Source organism: Catharus ustulatus, chromosome 3 (genome assembly GCF_009819885.2).
Source record: "Catharus ustulatus isolate bCatUst1 chromosome 3, bCatUst1.pri.v2, whole genome shotgun sequence".
In the NCBI taxonomy this organism is placed as follows: Eukaryota; Metazoa; Chordata; class Aves; order Passeriformes; family Turdidae; genus Catharus; species Catharus ustulatus.
In genome coordinates this window covers 80,869,656-80,886,361 of record NC_046223.1, presented here as the reverse complement: position 1 = coordinate 80,886,361, position 16,706 = coordinate 80,869,656, and the positions used below count along the sequence as shown (strand labels likewise).

At 42.3% G+C, this 16,706-nt stretch overlaps 1 protein-coding gene across 7 annotated transcripts in view; it reads left to right on the top strand.

Moving 5' to 3' along the window:
* Positions 1 to 16,706, top strand: part of LOC116993483 (ankyrin repeat domain-containing protein 6-like) — an 88,268-nt gene that overhangs the window by 50,064 nt on the left and 21,498 nt on the right. For 3 of the 7 annotated variants that reach the window (XM_033054105.1, XM_033054106.1, XM_033054103.1), the window contains 2 exons: positions 4,750 to 5,006; positions 13,475 to 13,573. In XM_033054105.1, the coding sequence (XP_032909996.1) occupies positions 4,887 to 5,006; positions 13,475 to 13,573 (219 nt within the window). In that variant the 5' untranslated portion in view covers positions 4,750 to 4,886. Of the gene's footprint in view, positions 1 to 1,007; positions 1,379 to 4,749; positions 5,007 to 13,474; positions 13,574 to 15,899; positions 16,239 to 16,706 lie in introns of those variants that run through there. The other 4 variants (XM_033054107.1, XM_033054102.1, XM_033054100.1 and 1 more) reach the window with 2 other exon arrangements.

The window sequence follows — 16,706 nt, the reverse complement described above, 5'->3', positions numbered from 1 at the left end:
GAAAAAGAGCATTTTATAGATCTTATACTAATAAAAAAAGAAACCCATTTTGCTGTGAGAGTCAAGCAAAGAAGAGATGAGCAGTATTTTGATGTAGGAAATTTTCTTAGACTATTATTGTAAATTAGTAGCTTTTATCTTGTCTCCCATAACAAGATGGTCTGGCTCCATATCTTAATATTGGGCTATTCCAAAATAATTTAAACTAATTTTATTCCATTGCTTGTTTTGAATAAAATAAAGCTACCAGGTGCTGACATTTTTTTTTGGACTACAGGCTCCCTAGGGAATTGGTCACAGCCCCAAGCCTGCCAGAATTCAAGAAGCATTTGGACATTGCTCTCAGGCACATGGTGGGATTTTTGGGGCCATCTTGTGTTGGACCAGGAGCTGGACTTGGTGATCTTTGTAGATTCATTCCAACTCAGGAAATTCTGTTATTCTGTGATTCTGTGGTTTTATTCAGCATAATTTCTGCTAATAAACTAAAAAAGAGAATTTGGGATCTCTTGCAGAAAACTGCAGTCCCTTCTTTTTTCCTCTTTCATCTTGTACTTCAGCACACATGGAAACTTTTTGTCAGCTATGTAAGCATTCTTTTATTCAAATACTAATTTAACTTAGTGATTGCATTGAGAATGACCTGTGCTCTGGCATTTCATCTTTTCCATTTAGCACAGGGAACTTCTTAAAATTGATTAGCTCATAGCTCCTAAATCTTTCATAGTTTTGGCTTTTTTCTCTTCCCTCAGCGAGGAAGCTGCTGTTTTTAACCCTTTGCAGGAATTTAGGAGTCTATCTCCTAGCCTTTCACTATCTGTGATGTTTGATGTTTCCTGGACTGTCCTTTGGCTTTTGAAAACCATTATTCCTGTGGGTTTTTTTTGTTACTGACGTGTAAGCGCTAGGGCCACTGAAGCAGCCTGGCAGCAGTTTGGAGGGGAGGGAGCTGGGGAGGGGAAAGGTGCAGAGAGTGTTTTTTGCCAGCTCTGCCAGTTGCATGGGAGAGAGGACAGAGCTGGGAGCTTTACAACCCTGCCATCGAACTGCCAGCTGCCTACCCACTGGGTGCTGTGCCACCCCAGACAGACATCTCCTAAGCATCCCTAGGGCAGTGTGGCTCAGTGAGCTGAGAGCATAATCCGTGGGGATGCAGCTGGACCTCCGTGCCTGGGGATGGTGCCTGGCGGCTGCCGATTTGGAACACTAATCCACAGTCAGCCTGTCCTTTTCCACACTCCACTGATGGGGTGAGCACGTTATCCTCGGAAGGGATTGACCCACAACAAAGCAGCTGAACCTGTGGGCATCACATCTGGCCAGTTTCCTTGGAGAGGCTTGCTTGGGAAGTAGGTGTTGCGTTCCCAGCCCGCCCCAGGTAAGTAATCTGATCTTAAACAAAGAAGCACAGAGATGGCTGTTTTTCATTTAAAAACTGTTAAAGCAAAATAATTTTTGTAGTTTCTGTTTTGAAGGCATAAGGTTTGAATATTCTCATGCTCTGTGCCTCCCTTGAGCTTCTGGATCTTGGGGGTGATAATGAGGGATTTAATTCTGGGCAGCAGGTGCTGGCAGCAGGGATGTGATGCAGTGCCTGTAATCGTGTTGTCGGGTTCATTTTGCACCATCTGGGTGTGAAAGGAGCAGTCAAGCTTTTAATTGCAGTCCTTGGGCATCTGGTACCTTCCTCCTGCTGCTGGGGGTGCAGACGTGGTCAAGGAAAGATGCTCTGTGTCTGAGGCACACAGAGAGTTAAAGCTGGGGGAGCGATGCCACTGCCAGTGTAACCACTGTGCTGGGGATGGGTCCCTGGAGAGGGGAATCAGAAGGGTATTCCCACTTCCACTGTTCACCCATCACCTTCTTCTGCCAACTCAGGAGAAAAGGAAAGTTGGTTTTTCAGTTGTCTGGGCTTCCTATTCTAATTGGAGGCGCTTTTCTGAATTGCAAATAATCCCAGTTGCGGAGATATAAAGCAGATGTGGTAGGGAATGTGACCTGTTGTTCGAGCAGCAACCAGGCTCCTGCTGTGACTGCCCTCTGGGAACAGGACCGACACCTGCTGGAGACCTGGGCAAAAGGAGATTCCCCTAAAAGAACAGTAGCTGGATCAGCTCATTGCTTTGCTTTTGTGTATGATCCAAGTGGTGGAAAAGACAAGAAGGCAAACTCCATGATAGCAGTGATGCTGTCACAGTCCACCTCTCCAGTGTGACAGGGTATGGCAGGAGCAGGTTCATGATCTTACTGTGCTGCAGTAATGGGAAGGCAGCATTAGAGAGGGAGAACAATCAGACTAGGGAGTATGATTTCCAGCATTTACCTTGCATAGGTTATCCAGACTTTTCCAGCCCTACATTGTTGAGGTATTAATGTCTTTCTAGGGGTGTGGCTGTGATGAGCATCTATGGTTTCTGCAAACTTGCTCAGAAATGTCAGTGTGTCTCCCCACTGACAGGAAATGTCAGGAAGATGTCTCCATTGAGACTGAGATTTTTGTAGTGAATATGCAAATCTGTCAGTGACAATGATGTCACTGCATTGCTTTTGTTTTGGTTTGTTTTTTTTTTCTTAAATTTAAGAGGTAAGAAAACCAAGCAGGTTCTGACCACAGATGTTTGAAGATGTCAGTGTATTGTTCATGCCTCAAGCCAAAGTGTTGGCAGCCAGCTTAGGAGTAAGGCTGGGGACAAACAAGTGATGGCACATTTCACCTGGAAATTACCACTGCACAGGCAGGGGCTGGCACAGAAACACCATCCTCTGCCTGAAAAGCTCCCTGTTTTAAGGTGCACCCTGCACTGTGTACTGGTCACAGAGGGGAGCTATGCGGTGTGCTCCTGGGTTATGGAAGCACCACTTTGGGACGTGATGGGAGAGTGAGGGATGTGTTGGGAGCAGGGGCTGGGATCATGGGTGGATGGTGGGGGGTATGGAGGGAGAGTGGGTGTTCTGCTTGCTTTGGAAGCACAAGTCACTGGAAATCAAATACTTGAGGAGGTAAGATTGAAACTTGGATTGTTTGTCACAGGTCAAATTACTAAGTGTAGGCCATCTGTGTTTTTTGGTGCTTTTTAAATGGTTTGTACTACAATGTGTGCAGCACTCTGCCAGAGGAGCAGGGTATGATGTGCTAGTGAAGTACATGAGGGGGTTTTCTTCCATATTCCCTATTTTCCATGTTACCAGGGTACAAAACTGTGTCCATCACACTGAGGGTGTGGATGAAACCAGTCCAGTGGCACAGGGTACAACTCCTCTGTTACCCTATGTTAGGCTGACTTTGGTGCCCAGAAACTCTTTGTCTGGTTTCTCTGAATAAATGTGCAGCTATTTCCATGTTGCTCCAAATATATTTGCATTTAGAAAGGAAAAGAAAGGTGAGGAACAGCTAACTTGGATCTTTTACCTGGAAATGGTATTGCCTATGCTTATAATTAGAAAGCAAGAGTCAATTACCTGGAGTTTTTATGGGCTTTGGCATAACTTTCTATTGACCTCAGAGAGAGCATTAACTTTTCTGTACTTTCAAGGGTCTTTTTCTAAAATGCATGTACTATTTTTCTGCATATTTACCTTGAAGGGTGTTGTAAGAATTGAAGTTCATAAAGCATTCTAAGATTTGTTAATATAAATTACCTTAGGAGGGCAAATTAAATTCTGTTATCATCTACTACTACAAATTAACCTACAGTTTTAGTGTTTGGTGTTCTGAGATGGATTTAGAAGATAACATAAGGGTGAAAGACATTGTATTCTAGTACTGATCTCCAAGATCATCTGGATCCTGTACCTATTACTCTTCGACTATGCAGAGTGTGTAGTACTGGTGGCTGTTAAGGAGCAGTGTAGTGATAATTCAAGAGAGGAGGATAGATACACTGGATATCCTGAAGTGTTTTTCCTGTACTGAAATAATTAAATACTAAAGTGAGAAAAGCACACATAAAGCTGAAATCTTCCCAGACTGGACTTCCCAGACTTCCCACAGCTCAAAGGGATCAGTGGATACATTTTCTGTAATTATATCAGAAAACTCTTTTCAGCTCTGATGGCTTGTTGGATGGGTCAGTGGAGCCTGGGCAGACAAACATACTCACAGTTTGCATGATGACTGCTAAATCTGAATTGTTTCCGTGTTCAGTGGGGCATGATGTCAGCTCGGTGGGGAAAACATAATTTCTCTGTGACAGCAAAGATGAGTGTTTCCCAATAGCAGGTTGAGGTCTCTCCCAGCAGTGTCCTTGGGATTGTTCAGGGGAGGCTGTGAAGCATTTTATACTCGTGAGAGAACAGTCAGCTGCCTTTAATTGCTGACTGCACTCAATCTTTCCGGGGCAGAGGTTTGTATATTTATATCAGCAGCCAGTAACTATAACCTATTCTTGTTCCTTTGGCCAACAGTAGTTAACCCATCCTTGGCTAATTAAAGACCAGGAAATCTGGCGGGGGGAGAGAGGATGAAAAGGGGCCACACAAATAGAAGTTAGAACTGAAAGAGAGTTAAGGTCTCAGAAAGTTTAAGGATTTTTGTCCCAAACAAGGGGAATGAGGGCGCATTGAAAATGTGCTACTGTCTACATCCCTCCACCTTGCAACAGAAGTGCAATGTCTTCTGGAGGTTCTGAGGAATTTTTGTGATCCCCTCCCAAACCAACACAAAGATCAATGCTTAGAGAGGAGCTGCTGTAGTTTCTGAGCTCTGTTTCTGAAAGCTGGCTGACAGCAGTGTTGTTTTCTGATCCATAGGTCCAATGGATGGTATAGCAATAACATCACTGTCCAGGGAGCTGGAATCCTTCCTTGCCTGCCTGCATGCTGCTTGAACTGATCCCAAGCCTTTGTTTTTGAACTGAAGAAACCTGAAAACCTTTCTCTCCTAATTCATGAGCCAGCAGGATGTGGTCGCCGTGCTTTCAGAACGCCTGCTTGTAGCCGCCTACAAAGGCCAAGTGGAGAATGTGGTGCAGCTTATCAACAGGGGTGCCAAGGTAGCAGTTACCAAGGTAACGAGAGAAAAACGCTTTGCAAAAGCCCTGGGAACTAATGTAACTCTTCTAGACCATTGTCTGTGAAAATGCCCCCCTAGCTTTACCAATCTGAATGTGACCGAAGTTAGTGTTCAAATTTCCTGGAAGTTTGCATTTAATAGCTCACGCAAATTTGTGATATAGTGCATGCCTTGTGTTTATACCCTTTGCAGTAGGTGCAGCTGTGATGAACACTTAGTCCTTGCAAACACAGTGTATCGACAAAGGGGAGCAACAGTTTTCAAAGCGTGCATTGACTTTTGAACACTGTGTGACCTGATGAATGGAGCGATTCATCACTGTCAAGGGAAGGCCGTTCAGGGCACCCATCTCCCTGGGTGAGGGGATGGGGAAAAGCCACCTCTTGTGGCAGGGTAAAGGGATGCAGAAAGTGTTTCTTGCTGCTACTCTTGGTGAAGCAGACTTACTTATACCCAACATCTTCATTTATTTGTTCCATGTAGTCCCTTAGTTCTAAACTTGTGGGTTGCAAATTTTGTTCCCCTACCTTCGAGAAAAGTCAGAGTCAAATGATTTCTGTTTACATTCAAGTGAGTTCAAACTGATATTCACCTGTTCCTAATGTTAAACATGTTGTAAATAATACTGTCTTAGAAAAGATGAAATGTAATTACCTGTTGCAGAGGTTTCATCAGCAAAAAAACTTAAAACGAGCTAGGTAAGTCAAATCATTAGAAGTGTTACATAAAATTTGGGGTGTGCTGTTTTGATAAACTGTTGTTCTCCATCCTATCTACTTTTATTTGTTTTTCCTTATTGGTTTTGAACATTACATATGTATGGAAGCTAATATTTACAGATAGAAAACACATTTGATAAAAAGAGGAAAAGGCAGAATGCTTATCTGTCACTGACAGTTGTTTTCAGTCCCTTCACAGTGTTTGAGTTGTAGATAATATTTATTTTGAAAGTTGGAGTGATCCAAGGACAAACTTGTGTTTGTAAGTTTTGTTTGCCAAAATAAGTAGCCTCTTACTGTTATATACAAAGCACAGATGTAATAAGCATTAATAGTCCCATGTAGATGGCTGGCTGGTTCTGTTGTCCAAGCAGCTCTGTAGCTGATGAACAGCTATTAAAAGGTAGTCAGTAACAGACCAGGAAATACTGACTTATCTGAATGGTAGCTCAGGGTATTGTAGTTGTCTTTTCTTTTGTTTTTGGGTTTTGTTTTTGTTTTGTTTTGTTTTTTGGGGTTTTTTGGTGTTTTTTAGGATGATGAACCATAAGGCTGCTGAGGGACCTCTACTAATTACAGTAAGAAACAAATAGTGTAGATTTGACTTTGAAATACAAAATCAGGTTAATTTGCTATAATGCAGATTTCCTAGAGTTGATAAGTTTTTCTTTCCTATATGACTTAGGTGGGTCCCTTGCTTTGTTGTTCTGCCCTGTGTGGAAAATCAAAACAAAGCTCATTTGGCAGCAAAACTGCAACCAGGTGCAAAGTGCTGGTGTTTCTGTGGAGACATGTGCTTGCCAACCATGCTGGAGAACTGTGAGGTCTGAGGCCATCTCTGTAGCTCACCAGCTACTACAGCACTGTAGATATTTTTTCCTAGAAGTTGTGGGTCATTCCCATGGAGCCCAGAGAGGGAAGATGACAAAAGCTGTCCCTGTTGTCCTTCTGGCTGCATCCCAGCACTCCGACAGACAGTACAGATGCTGTACTTGGGTAGCCTGGTGACAAGCCCTGCTCAGAAGAGATGAAGTCAGATCTGCAAGACTGTGGAGGAGTGCACACAGAGGAGCCGGGACTCTCTCAGAGCAGCAGCCAAGGCTGTGTGTACGAGGGGTTTTGAAGGCACACAGACTCTTACTCCTCCCACACTGTGAGCCAGAGAGAGCTGAGCTCAGTGTGAACCAAGAGGCATGAGACCAGCCTGGTGCCCTCACCAGAGCTCATCCATTCAGGCTCTGTGGTGTCCTGTCCAGGTTTACACCACGTGGAGTTTGCATCTGGCTCTCACCCAGCCATCTGCATAGGGACAGCATGTGCATATTTGCCTACGAGAGGCTGTATAAACATAGCCTGGAAGAGTTTGGCTTGCTAATCTGATGACACACAAAGGCTGGAAGGAGAAAGAGCTGTTTAAAGTTAAGGACAAGGTTGTCACAAGAGCAAGGATGTATAAATTAGATACAAGTATATTGAAACTGGAAATCTGGAGGGGTTTTTTAGTCATCACAGCAACAGGTTCTTGTGCAGTTTTCTACTAAGCAGAACAAGCACAAAATAAGAGCAGCTTTCAGCATAGAGGTTTTTAATTTTAGAATGGAAATTGGATGGCAGACTTTTTGTAATGCAGTAAAATAGACCAAGCTTTCAGATAAATTGAAACCCAGAACCCTCTTCTCCCCCAAGGTAAAACTCATTGCACAATGAAGCATAAAAATAAATTTATCCTTGTGCATGCGTTAGTCCTGATTTACCTGTATGTCTTCTGCTTTTATTAGCAGTTTTCAGTTTGTTCTACCTAATTATAAATTATAGGAGTTTACTTCCAAAAAAGAAAAAAAAATGGATTTGGTACTTGCCAACCAAACTTCCTGCTGAATTCTCTGGGTTTTACTGGAGGAAGACACATGGAGACAAAGCTCTTTGGAAGGAAAGAAAAAGTGCCCTCATCACAGCAGGCTTTAAATGTATTTTTGATCCGCATCTGTAAGCACAGACCAATTGTTGTGAATAACACTGCAGAGCCACAGATTAAAGTGTCCAGGATCTAGAGATAAATGCTAGAGTTCTCTATTCAAAAAGGATTAATAGAGCATAGCTCGAGAAAAATGAAGGATATTTTCTGTAACAGACCAAGTACTAGTAAACACCTTATAGCTTATTTATCCAATTCTGGTTTTGTCCTGTATGGAAGGTCATATGATATAGTTAATTGTTGCTTCAGTAAACAATAATTCAGCTGCAAAATAGTATTTCATTTTTGTCACTTTTGAGTAGATGATTTCAGAAAAAAAAGAGGAAGAATACGAAAGAAACAAAATCCAATGGAGAATACACAAACACATCCAGGTGCTGACTTCAGCATTGCAGTGAGGATGCATTTGTTTCATTTTGACAGCATTACTAGCAGGGCATCTGTACATCTGTAAGGAAATGTGCACCTCCTTTGACTCCAGTGAGGGACACTCAGGCTCATTCCAGATTTGGGGCCTTTTGAAATATGTGAAGAGGAGCTGATGGCAGAGGTCACACAGGTGACTGCAGTCTGACATCAGGGAGCCCACAGTGGGAGAGGCCTGGTGGCACTGTGTGGCACATGCATTGAGCACTCACTGCAGTGCTGGACCTCTGCCACCAGGCACCTGGGGTTGTGGCCCAGGGCAGGTGTGGTGCTCAGCAGAGGCTTTGTGGCTCTGCTCTTCTCAAAGGGCACCTGCTTGGTTAGGGTGCTCTGTTACTGCTCTGCCTGATGTGACAAAGAGGCAATTTCCATTTTTACACCTTTTTGATTGACATTCTTCACAGGTGTGAAATGCGTAGCTGATGCCTTTATGAAAAGGGCAAAAATACCCTGAACAATTGGTCATACATACTGGTTGATAAGGCAGGTGCCATTGTCAGGTACTTGGGTGAATAAGATGCAAAAACTGGAAAACTAAGCCTTTTCTAACAAACAAGAAAGCTGGTCCCTTCTTTCAGTCCTTTTGTAGTAGAACTCTCTTTCCGTCACAAAGTGACAGCTGCATCTTTGGCACAAAAGCCCTGGGACTTTCGCTGAGCTGATGCGCCTTGCTGTCCTCCCAGGATGTTGTTGTCTTTTTCCTGAGGGTATTGGATTTGCATGGCCAGGTTTTGGTAGCAGGAAGGGCTACAGGTGTGGTTTCTGTGAGAAGCTGCCAAAAGCTTCCCCAGGTCTGTCAGGGCCTGTGCCAGGGGGCTCGAAGATATATGTGCTGCTGGTCAAGGCTTGGCCAATCAGAAATGGTGGTAACCCCTCTGGGATAGCATATTTAAGAAGAAAAAAAAATGTTACAGAGAAGATGTAACTACAGCCAGGGAACAGCCGTGAGAATATGTGAGAAGAACTACTCTGCTGACAGCAAGGTCAGTGAAGGAGGGGGGAGGAGGTGCTTCAGATGGTGGAGCTGAGATTCTCCTGCAGCCCGTGGTGCAGCCCATGGTGAAGCAGCTGTCCCCTACAGCCCATGGAAGCAGACCCATACCAGAGCAGGTGGATGCCTGAAAGAGGCCTGTGAATCCATGAGAAACTTGTGCTGGAGCAGTTATAAAATTGAATTCTGCAGAGAATGGATGATCATTCAGAAAAAAAAAGCCCTAAAGAAATGCAAAACGTAGTGCTTCTGTTTTGATTCAGTGATTGTTTGATTTAACTTTTGAAGTAGTCATGTTATGAACACACCATATGGCAACACTTGTAATGCTGCGGTTCTTTAAGTCTCAACTTCAGAGCATGTTAAGTTCTTTAAAGCAGTCTCTCTTTTTTTTCTTTTTTAAGCTAAGACACAAAAAAATAAATGTATTTTGGTGCTTTCACATTTTTTCACTCCTTCAGTTTGAAGAGCTATTTGTGTCTGTTTTAAATAATAATTAAAGATAAATTAAAAGGGAGTAACAAACACTTAGGAACTTGCTGAATGTGTATTGAGGTCAATGAGAAGCTTTCTGCTGACTTGAGCGAGCAGGTTATTCATGGAGAACAGTCTAACAAATCATCAGTGTGAACAATGTGACAGGACATGGATTTTGCTTTCAGGGTTTCCAACAAAATGTGGACAGGCATGGTTTTTGTGAGTGCAGAACGGATGAATAAATAACAGTCCTTGTGCATCACAAGAGGAGAGTGAGATGGAGAACTGAGTGTACCTGCAGAAAAGTACCTAGAGATGCATAAACATAAAGAAAGATCATGGAACTTGTGGTGCTAAGGCCCCCCTGTGTGGGTTTGGTTGTGCAGTGCATGTGCATTGGCAGCAATGCTGAGAGGACTCTGCTTTTGAGTGGTGTGTATTGACAGGTGCCTGTCAATGTCTGGAAGTTAGAGAGCGGATTTAATGCAAACCAAAACTACCCTTGCCTTTTACTGCTGAAGTTCATGTGGTTGTACAGAGTGCTTGGCTGCAACCCAATGCACCCCCACAGCTACAGCAGTGTGTCACCATGGCTGGAAGTTGCAGCCTTAGTCCAATAGGTCCCATTTATTTTGTCAATAAGTCCGTGACACAGGGCCATTTGTATGATTTGTTGCCTGATGAAGCAATTGTTTACATTTGAATAGAAGTCCAAATTGCTTTTTTTTTTACATCTGAATGACTGCTTTATTGGTTCATTAATCCCAAGTTGTAGCAGTCTCTCATTTGTATTTGTAATAATCCCCAAAACATTACAGTTTATATTTGGCAAGGCTCACAAGCTTCTAAGTTGGTAATCTGTATGTCAAACAATCCCTGGATTTGGTGTTGTGTCCTTGAAGTGAGCATCTAGGAGACATTCTGGTTTATATGTTTTCTTTCCCCTTAGGACCCTTGTGTGTATCAGATAAACCCCCTCTTTGTTGCTGTGTTGAGTGCAGAATGTCTTTATGGAGGAGACACACAGAGGGAGTTTTGTCTGTCTGCCTTCATCTCTCTGCCCCCTATATATCTTGGGTAGGATGAATTGCTGTGAGAGAAAAACTTGGTGGGCTGGTGGTTTGACTTAAAGATACGAAGGCAAGAGCAACCCTGACTTGCTGCTGTGGCATGGACTTGTTCAGTATTTGTCCTGCTCTGCTCCAAGTTTGTCATCACAGCATGAGGGGCACCCAAATTGCTTTGTCTTTTCCTCACAGTTTGTTCTGGATTGGTGTTTGCATGTGTATGTACATTCATACATGTGTGTATGTGTATTTGTGTGGGGATTGCATGTTTGTCCAGTATTTGCATTGCCCACACTGGAACTGTGTCCAGCTCTGCCACCCATCTCTGCTCACATTTTGATGTTGCTGGGAAGAAAAAGAAAATCTGGCACTGCTGGTTCTTGCAGTGTTGTGATTAATCTTGAGCTGATCAGTGCTCTTCCAAATGCCTGAACCTCTAATCAATGTAATATGCTGGAATTGATCTTCCTTCCCAGTCTCCTGTCCTGGTTAGTATGATATTTTTGTTTGTAGTGTCCCTTTAAAGTAGGAAGAACTCAAGGAGTGCATGTGTGCAGAAACTGGTTCCTGAAGCCTCTCTTCAGGGTTCCCCAGTAGGTGAGATGCCTCTCAACCTATGTTTCTGGATAGAGAATCTGAAACACACAAACACTCTGGAATAAAAGTGATCCTTTGGTCTTCCAGCTCAAATATGCTGGCAGACATGGTTCATTTGGCAGTTGCCCAGGAAGGTGTTTGGTGAGGAAAATATGTCCCTTGTATTCAAATAAACTCCTATTCTGCTTTCATAGCTTACTTTTAACATGTTACCTTTACCTGCATGTCAGCATTTTTTTGTGGTTAGAGCTGGTTTTCTTATCAGAAAGTTTCCTTGCTGGAATATATATTCATGTTGTTGACACTTTGTTTTTAAAGCACATGAGCTGGCTTCAAACTGGGTTTCTTTGGGATTTTTCCTTCTCCATGCACAGATTGCTATAAATTGTTTTCATGGAGTATTAATAACCTTCCAGGAAGTGAGATAGATGCCTGGATTAGGTGATTTACTTATTGGCATTAAGGAATGTAGAAAGTCAGGACCTGTAAATCTGAATGTGCTGGAGCACATATATCATAATCCAAACATACTGTTCATTGTTGGGAATGATTTTTCCTTTTTTTTTTGTTAAATTTAATTTTATTCTTTTTTTTCTTTATTTTTTTAAAATCCCTCTGTTGCTTGGGGATTTTATGCCTCCTGCTATTGAGTTAGCTGGAACAGCAACATACCCCTGGCTCTCCTCCAGGCTGATGGAGAGAGAAATGTGGTCAGTGCAGCTCAGTGCCCTTCGATACAGGGTCAGGATTTTAGGGACCTGTGGCCAGATAGAGCCAGAGGCACCCAGGCAGGAGGCTGGATGGTGCCCAGGGGCAACGGTGACAACAAAAATGAGCCCTTCCCATGCCTTTAGCAGGGCAAGAATGGAAGTTTCTCTCATGGGAATGAACTGCTGCCAGCAGGGGACAACCTGCAGGTTTTGAGAGACCCATGTGTCGTGTGAGTGAGAATTTTGTCCTCAGATTTGCCCCTTTAAGTCAATAACGTAGGACAATTAATCAACACTTAGTGTTTCTGAAGCACAGCACGACTAATCAGTAATGGGACATTTTGCCCTTAGCCATTCCTTTGATTCCCAATAGTGTTTTTCCTTTTTGCACTGAAGAGACCAAGTTATATCTGGCTTTACCAGATATGTGAGTATAGGGTTTGTTGTATGAAAACAATCTTGTCTTGAGCTTAGTTTACTATATACTTGAAATAGTTTTCTTACTGAAGAAGTGAAGATGCTTAAAACCAGAGAGCCAATGGTTGCCTTCTGTGTACTTCAAGCCACTAGTCAGACAGCTCTTGAAGTGTTTGCCCCTTCTGTGGTGGATGCATTAGGGCTGTTTCTCTTCCTTTGCAGGATGAATCATTGGGTGGAAAAATAGACAACAGCACTGGTAGTGAAGGAATAGATACATGATACAGGTGAAGAGTCATGTGACTTTTAATGTGACCCTCATAAAAAATGCCTAGTGGAGAAAACAGCATTCTTTGTGAAGATACTTTGTGAATTTAGCAATTGCCGGAATCCCATTTTCTTTACAGACATTAAATAATCTGCAGTGAATAGTTTTAGTGGTGTTGTTTCACAGATCTTAAGGTGTTTCACTCACTTTGAGATTTTAGAGAGAGAGGTAAAAATAAGTATTGTCTAAAAAACCTGGCAGATCTTTAGCAAAGTGAAGTGGGTTGTCATACACATGAAGTCACTTGGAGTGACTGCAGGCCTTCCATTCCTTTTCAGAGGAGCATCTGTCATGTGCAGCAGCTCAGTAATTCTTACCTCTGTTCCAAAGACAGTGCCCCTTACAATATATGAATTTGCCAGTTATTTCAACTTGGTTGTACAGAGTGCAAGTAAAAGCTGTTGACAGTTCTCTGCTCCAGAGGGACAGAAACAAAAGGGTCATGAATTCTGCTTAAGCATGGACACAGAGCTGGATCTGCAATTGTAAGGAAGTACCTTTACATGAGTGTAATATCCCTTTTTTAGAGTGTTGTTGGGATAAACTAAAATGTTGCAGAAGGTGGAGGAGAAGTTTTCAGCTTTCACAAAACCAAGGTAAAGCCTTTGACACAATAATCTATGTCAGTTGCTAGTATTGCAGGTTTCAAGACTGTGAGGTACAAGCAGAAGAATGACAAAAAGGAGATAAAACTCTATTCAACTACCGTGCATAAAAATTCATCTTAAGATATTATTGTTTTCTTCTCATTCATAGCATGGCCGGACCCCCCTGCATCTTGCTGCCTACAAGGGTCATCTCCACGTTGTCCAGGTTTTGTTGAAGGCAGGTTGTGATCTGGATATTCAAGATGATGTAAGTAGATGCAACCTTCTAACTTGGGGCGGAGGGGAAAAGATGATTTGCAAATAACAGTAGACATTCACGTCTTTGAAGCAGGATTAAATGGAAACAAAATCTGTCTCTCTATTTTCCAAGTCAGAGATGTAACCTCTAATTTTGGAAATGCAAAAATGCATGGGAAACAATGTTAAATGTGGTGGTTTTCAGTGAATAGCTTAGTGCTCTTGTTCAAGATGCACAGCTTTATAAGAGCGCTGCTTGTGTCAGATGGGTGTGAGAGTTGTCATCTGCTACTTCTGGTAGAAATGCACCAGGAGTTCATTGTGGGAACCTGCTGGAAGATATCAGGTAGGGGGCACAACCCATTGTGATGTTTGCCAGAAGTGGGAGATGCTTTTTGAGTAGATACATCCCTCAGCATCCAGAGCAGCTGCCCATAGCACAGTATTGTGCCATGGGGAGATAATCCTGATGGCACCATGCTTCATGTGGGGGTGGTCATATCTCTGAGGTTGTGTGGTGAGGCATCAGCACAAAAACCAACTTTGAATTTAGCAGAAGGTGGTTTGTGTTCATTTGGTAAAATACCTAAGTTGCTGGAATTTCTTGGGTTTCTGTAAGAGTAATGCTAATCTAGGACTGGGCTTTAAGGCACTTTGGAGTGACAGGTAATGTGACTTTAGTTCCCTCAGTGGTAAAAAAGGTATATGCTGAAATGTGCAGTAGCAGTTGAATAACCATGATTTTTTCAAATTAATTGCTAACTTCTGATGGCACACTGGAAGAAGTTTGAGGTAGGGTTGTTTTTGTTTTCCCTGTAATATATAAGGTGGAGAGTCTTCAAAGGCTGTAGAGGTCCAAAGGTGTTAGTAGAGGCACTTTTATGACTAGTGGAAGGACACTGGAAATGTCTAGGTGCCTTTTAAAAATGCCTTTGGGCATTTGTTTGCATCTAGAGAGTTAAAAGTCCATAGCAACTGGAAAACTGGTTTGTTTCTTTGCATGAGTAGCTGATTCCCTGTGAGATGTGAGCAGTCTGCCTGTCAAGCTTGGGGCCGGGGTACTGTGGCCGGCTTTCTGCAGGGAAACTTGTTTTTCTGGGAAGAAAGTTTGCTTCCTGTGCTCTTTATTCTTTCCCTGTGCCCATCTGTGAAATGGAGCAGATTTGCAAGTGCAATGGGAGAATCAGTTTATTCAGATTTATCCTGGGTATGCTTTTTGACTTCTCCCAGCAGAAATGGTTCATTAGATATTTAATTGCAGATACTTTATAAATACAGCCAGTTTTCTTGAGAAAACTACTGCTTTAAGAAAGCAAGAGCTTCTACTAATTAGGTCAAATTGAGTTTCTGTGGAAACTGTTTTTTGAATAAGTCTGGTTGATTTTAATCATCTTGGAATAAAGTCTATGCTGTTCATATGTAAGCATGATAGCCATGATGGAAAAACAGTAAATCAGTGTTTAGCATCATTTCAGTTCAGTGAAGACTCTTGCACTTGTAGAAATATTCAGCTCATAGATGTATTGTCTTATGAGCTTCTCAGGGACTTTGTTCACAACAACTGGATAATGCTTCTAAATGTGGTGATTAATATGAGCAGAGTAGATGCATACTGGATTTATAGACACTGTATCTTTAAAATGTATTTTGATGTGTAACTCTGTATTTAGTAGTAGTAGTAATTTGGTTGGGATTGAGGAGAACCTCAGGAACTGCTGAATTTCAAAGGGTATGTTTGCATTTTTCTTGTAGGAGGAGGAAGTCTAAAACTCCAAATGAAGATTTTTGCTTGCAATAGGTATTAACTAAAATATTTCTGCTTTCCTTTTACATAGGTCTTCAAAGAAGGTTCTCTGCTTATGGCTTCTTCTTGTATAATTAATTTTTACGGTTTATGCCCCACAGAATATGTTTGCAGTCTCTTTTAGTTGCAATCTATTGATTATGCCTCCAGTCACTTTTACTGTGTGCTTATGTGGCAGTGAAGGCATCTTAGTCTCAAGTGTTGAGTAACATCTGTATGTTTCATTGCCGTTTTCCAGGAACAGAGATTTAGGTTCAGATATAAAAACACCTTTGAGTGTGGAGAGTATTATATTTAATTGAAAAGCAAATGATTTTCTTGATTTTGGTCTATGGCATTGTTGTGATAGCACACAAAAATACAAAAAGATTACCGACATTTTATTTTCAAATTAACAAGAGAAACCTAACACTTTAATTCTGAGTTTTGATCAAATTCAAGACTAAGTTTTAATTTGCCAGATGATAAGCAGAAACTTAAAAGTTACTAATTGTTGTGGAGAGATTAAAATGCTCCCTTTCATATTCTACAGATATATTCCCTAAACACGGTAAGAGCCTTAAGAATTAGTTGAAGAATGACCTCCAGTGGCCTGGAGTGGGATTATTATGAATTTCAGCCGGTGGAGTCCAGCTCTGTAGAATATGCCACTCCGGGAGCTGACTCCTTCCTTCTCCCTGCCAATGCTGACAACTCTTACTGGGATCCCAGTGCCATCTCTGAGTGGTCAATGAGTGTCCACACAGCACACACCTCAGAAATAGTCCAGGAGAAAATTGTCCCGGTGAAGGAAATCAAGGATGAAAAAAATAAGAGAAACCAGAAGAGAAAGGCTAGGAAGGAACCTAGAAGATCAGAAAGAGAGAAGGAGGTTAGAACTCTCTTGCATCGACGCTGCGCTGCGCCTGTCCGGGTGCATGCTGCGACCCCCGGTGCGGCGCTGCGGCCTGGCCGAGCTCCCCACGCTGCATGGCTGCATGGCTGCTTGGCGCTCCGTGCTCTGCATCCAGCCTCCTGCCCTGCCTGCACCCTTGGGAATATAAAATGTCGGGAAAACAAGCTGATTTAAAACAAAGGCCCCAGAACTTCCTCTCTGGAAGCTCCAGTTTAAGAAGCAGAAAATTAGTTTCAAATGGAACAATAGCTCAGGGTTCATAATAATTTCTAGCTGAGTGAAAATATGTGAAGTGGCTTATTCCTGTGGTCCTATTTCATTTAAGCTGTAATTTGTTTTGTTCATGATTATTTTTCATGCCTTGATCACTTCTGCTGGTCATGCATCATCATTTATTGTGCAGAGTGAAGTTGTTCTTAACTGTGTATCATGACTGCCTCTCTG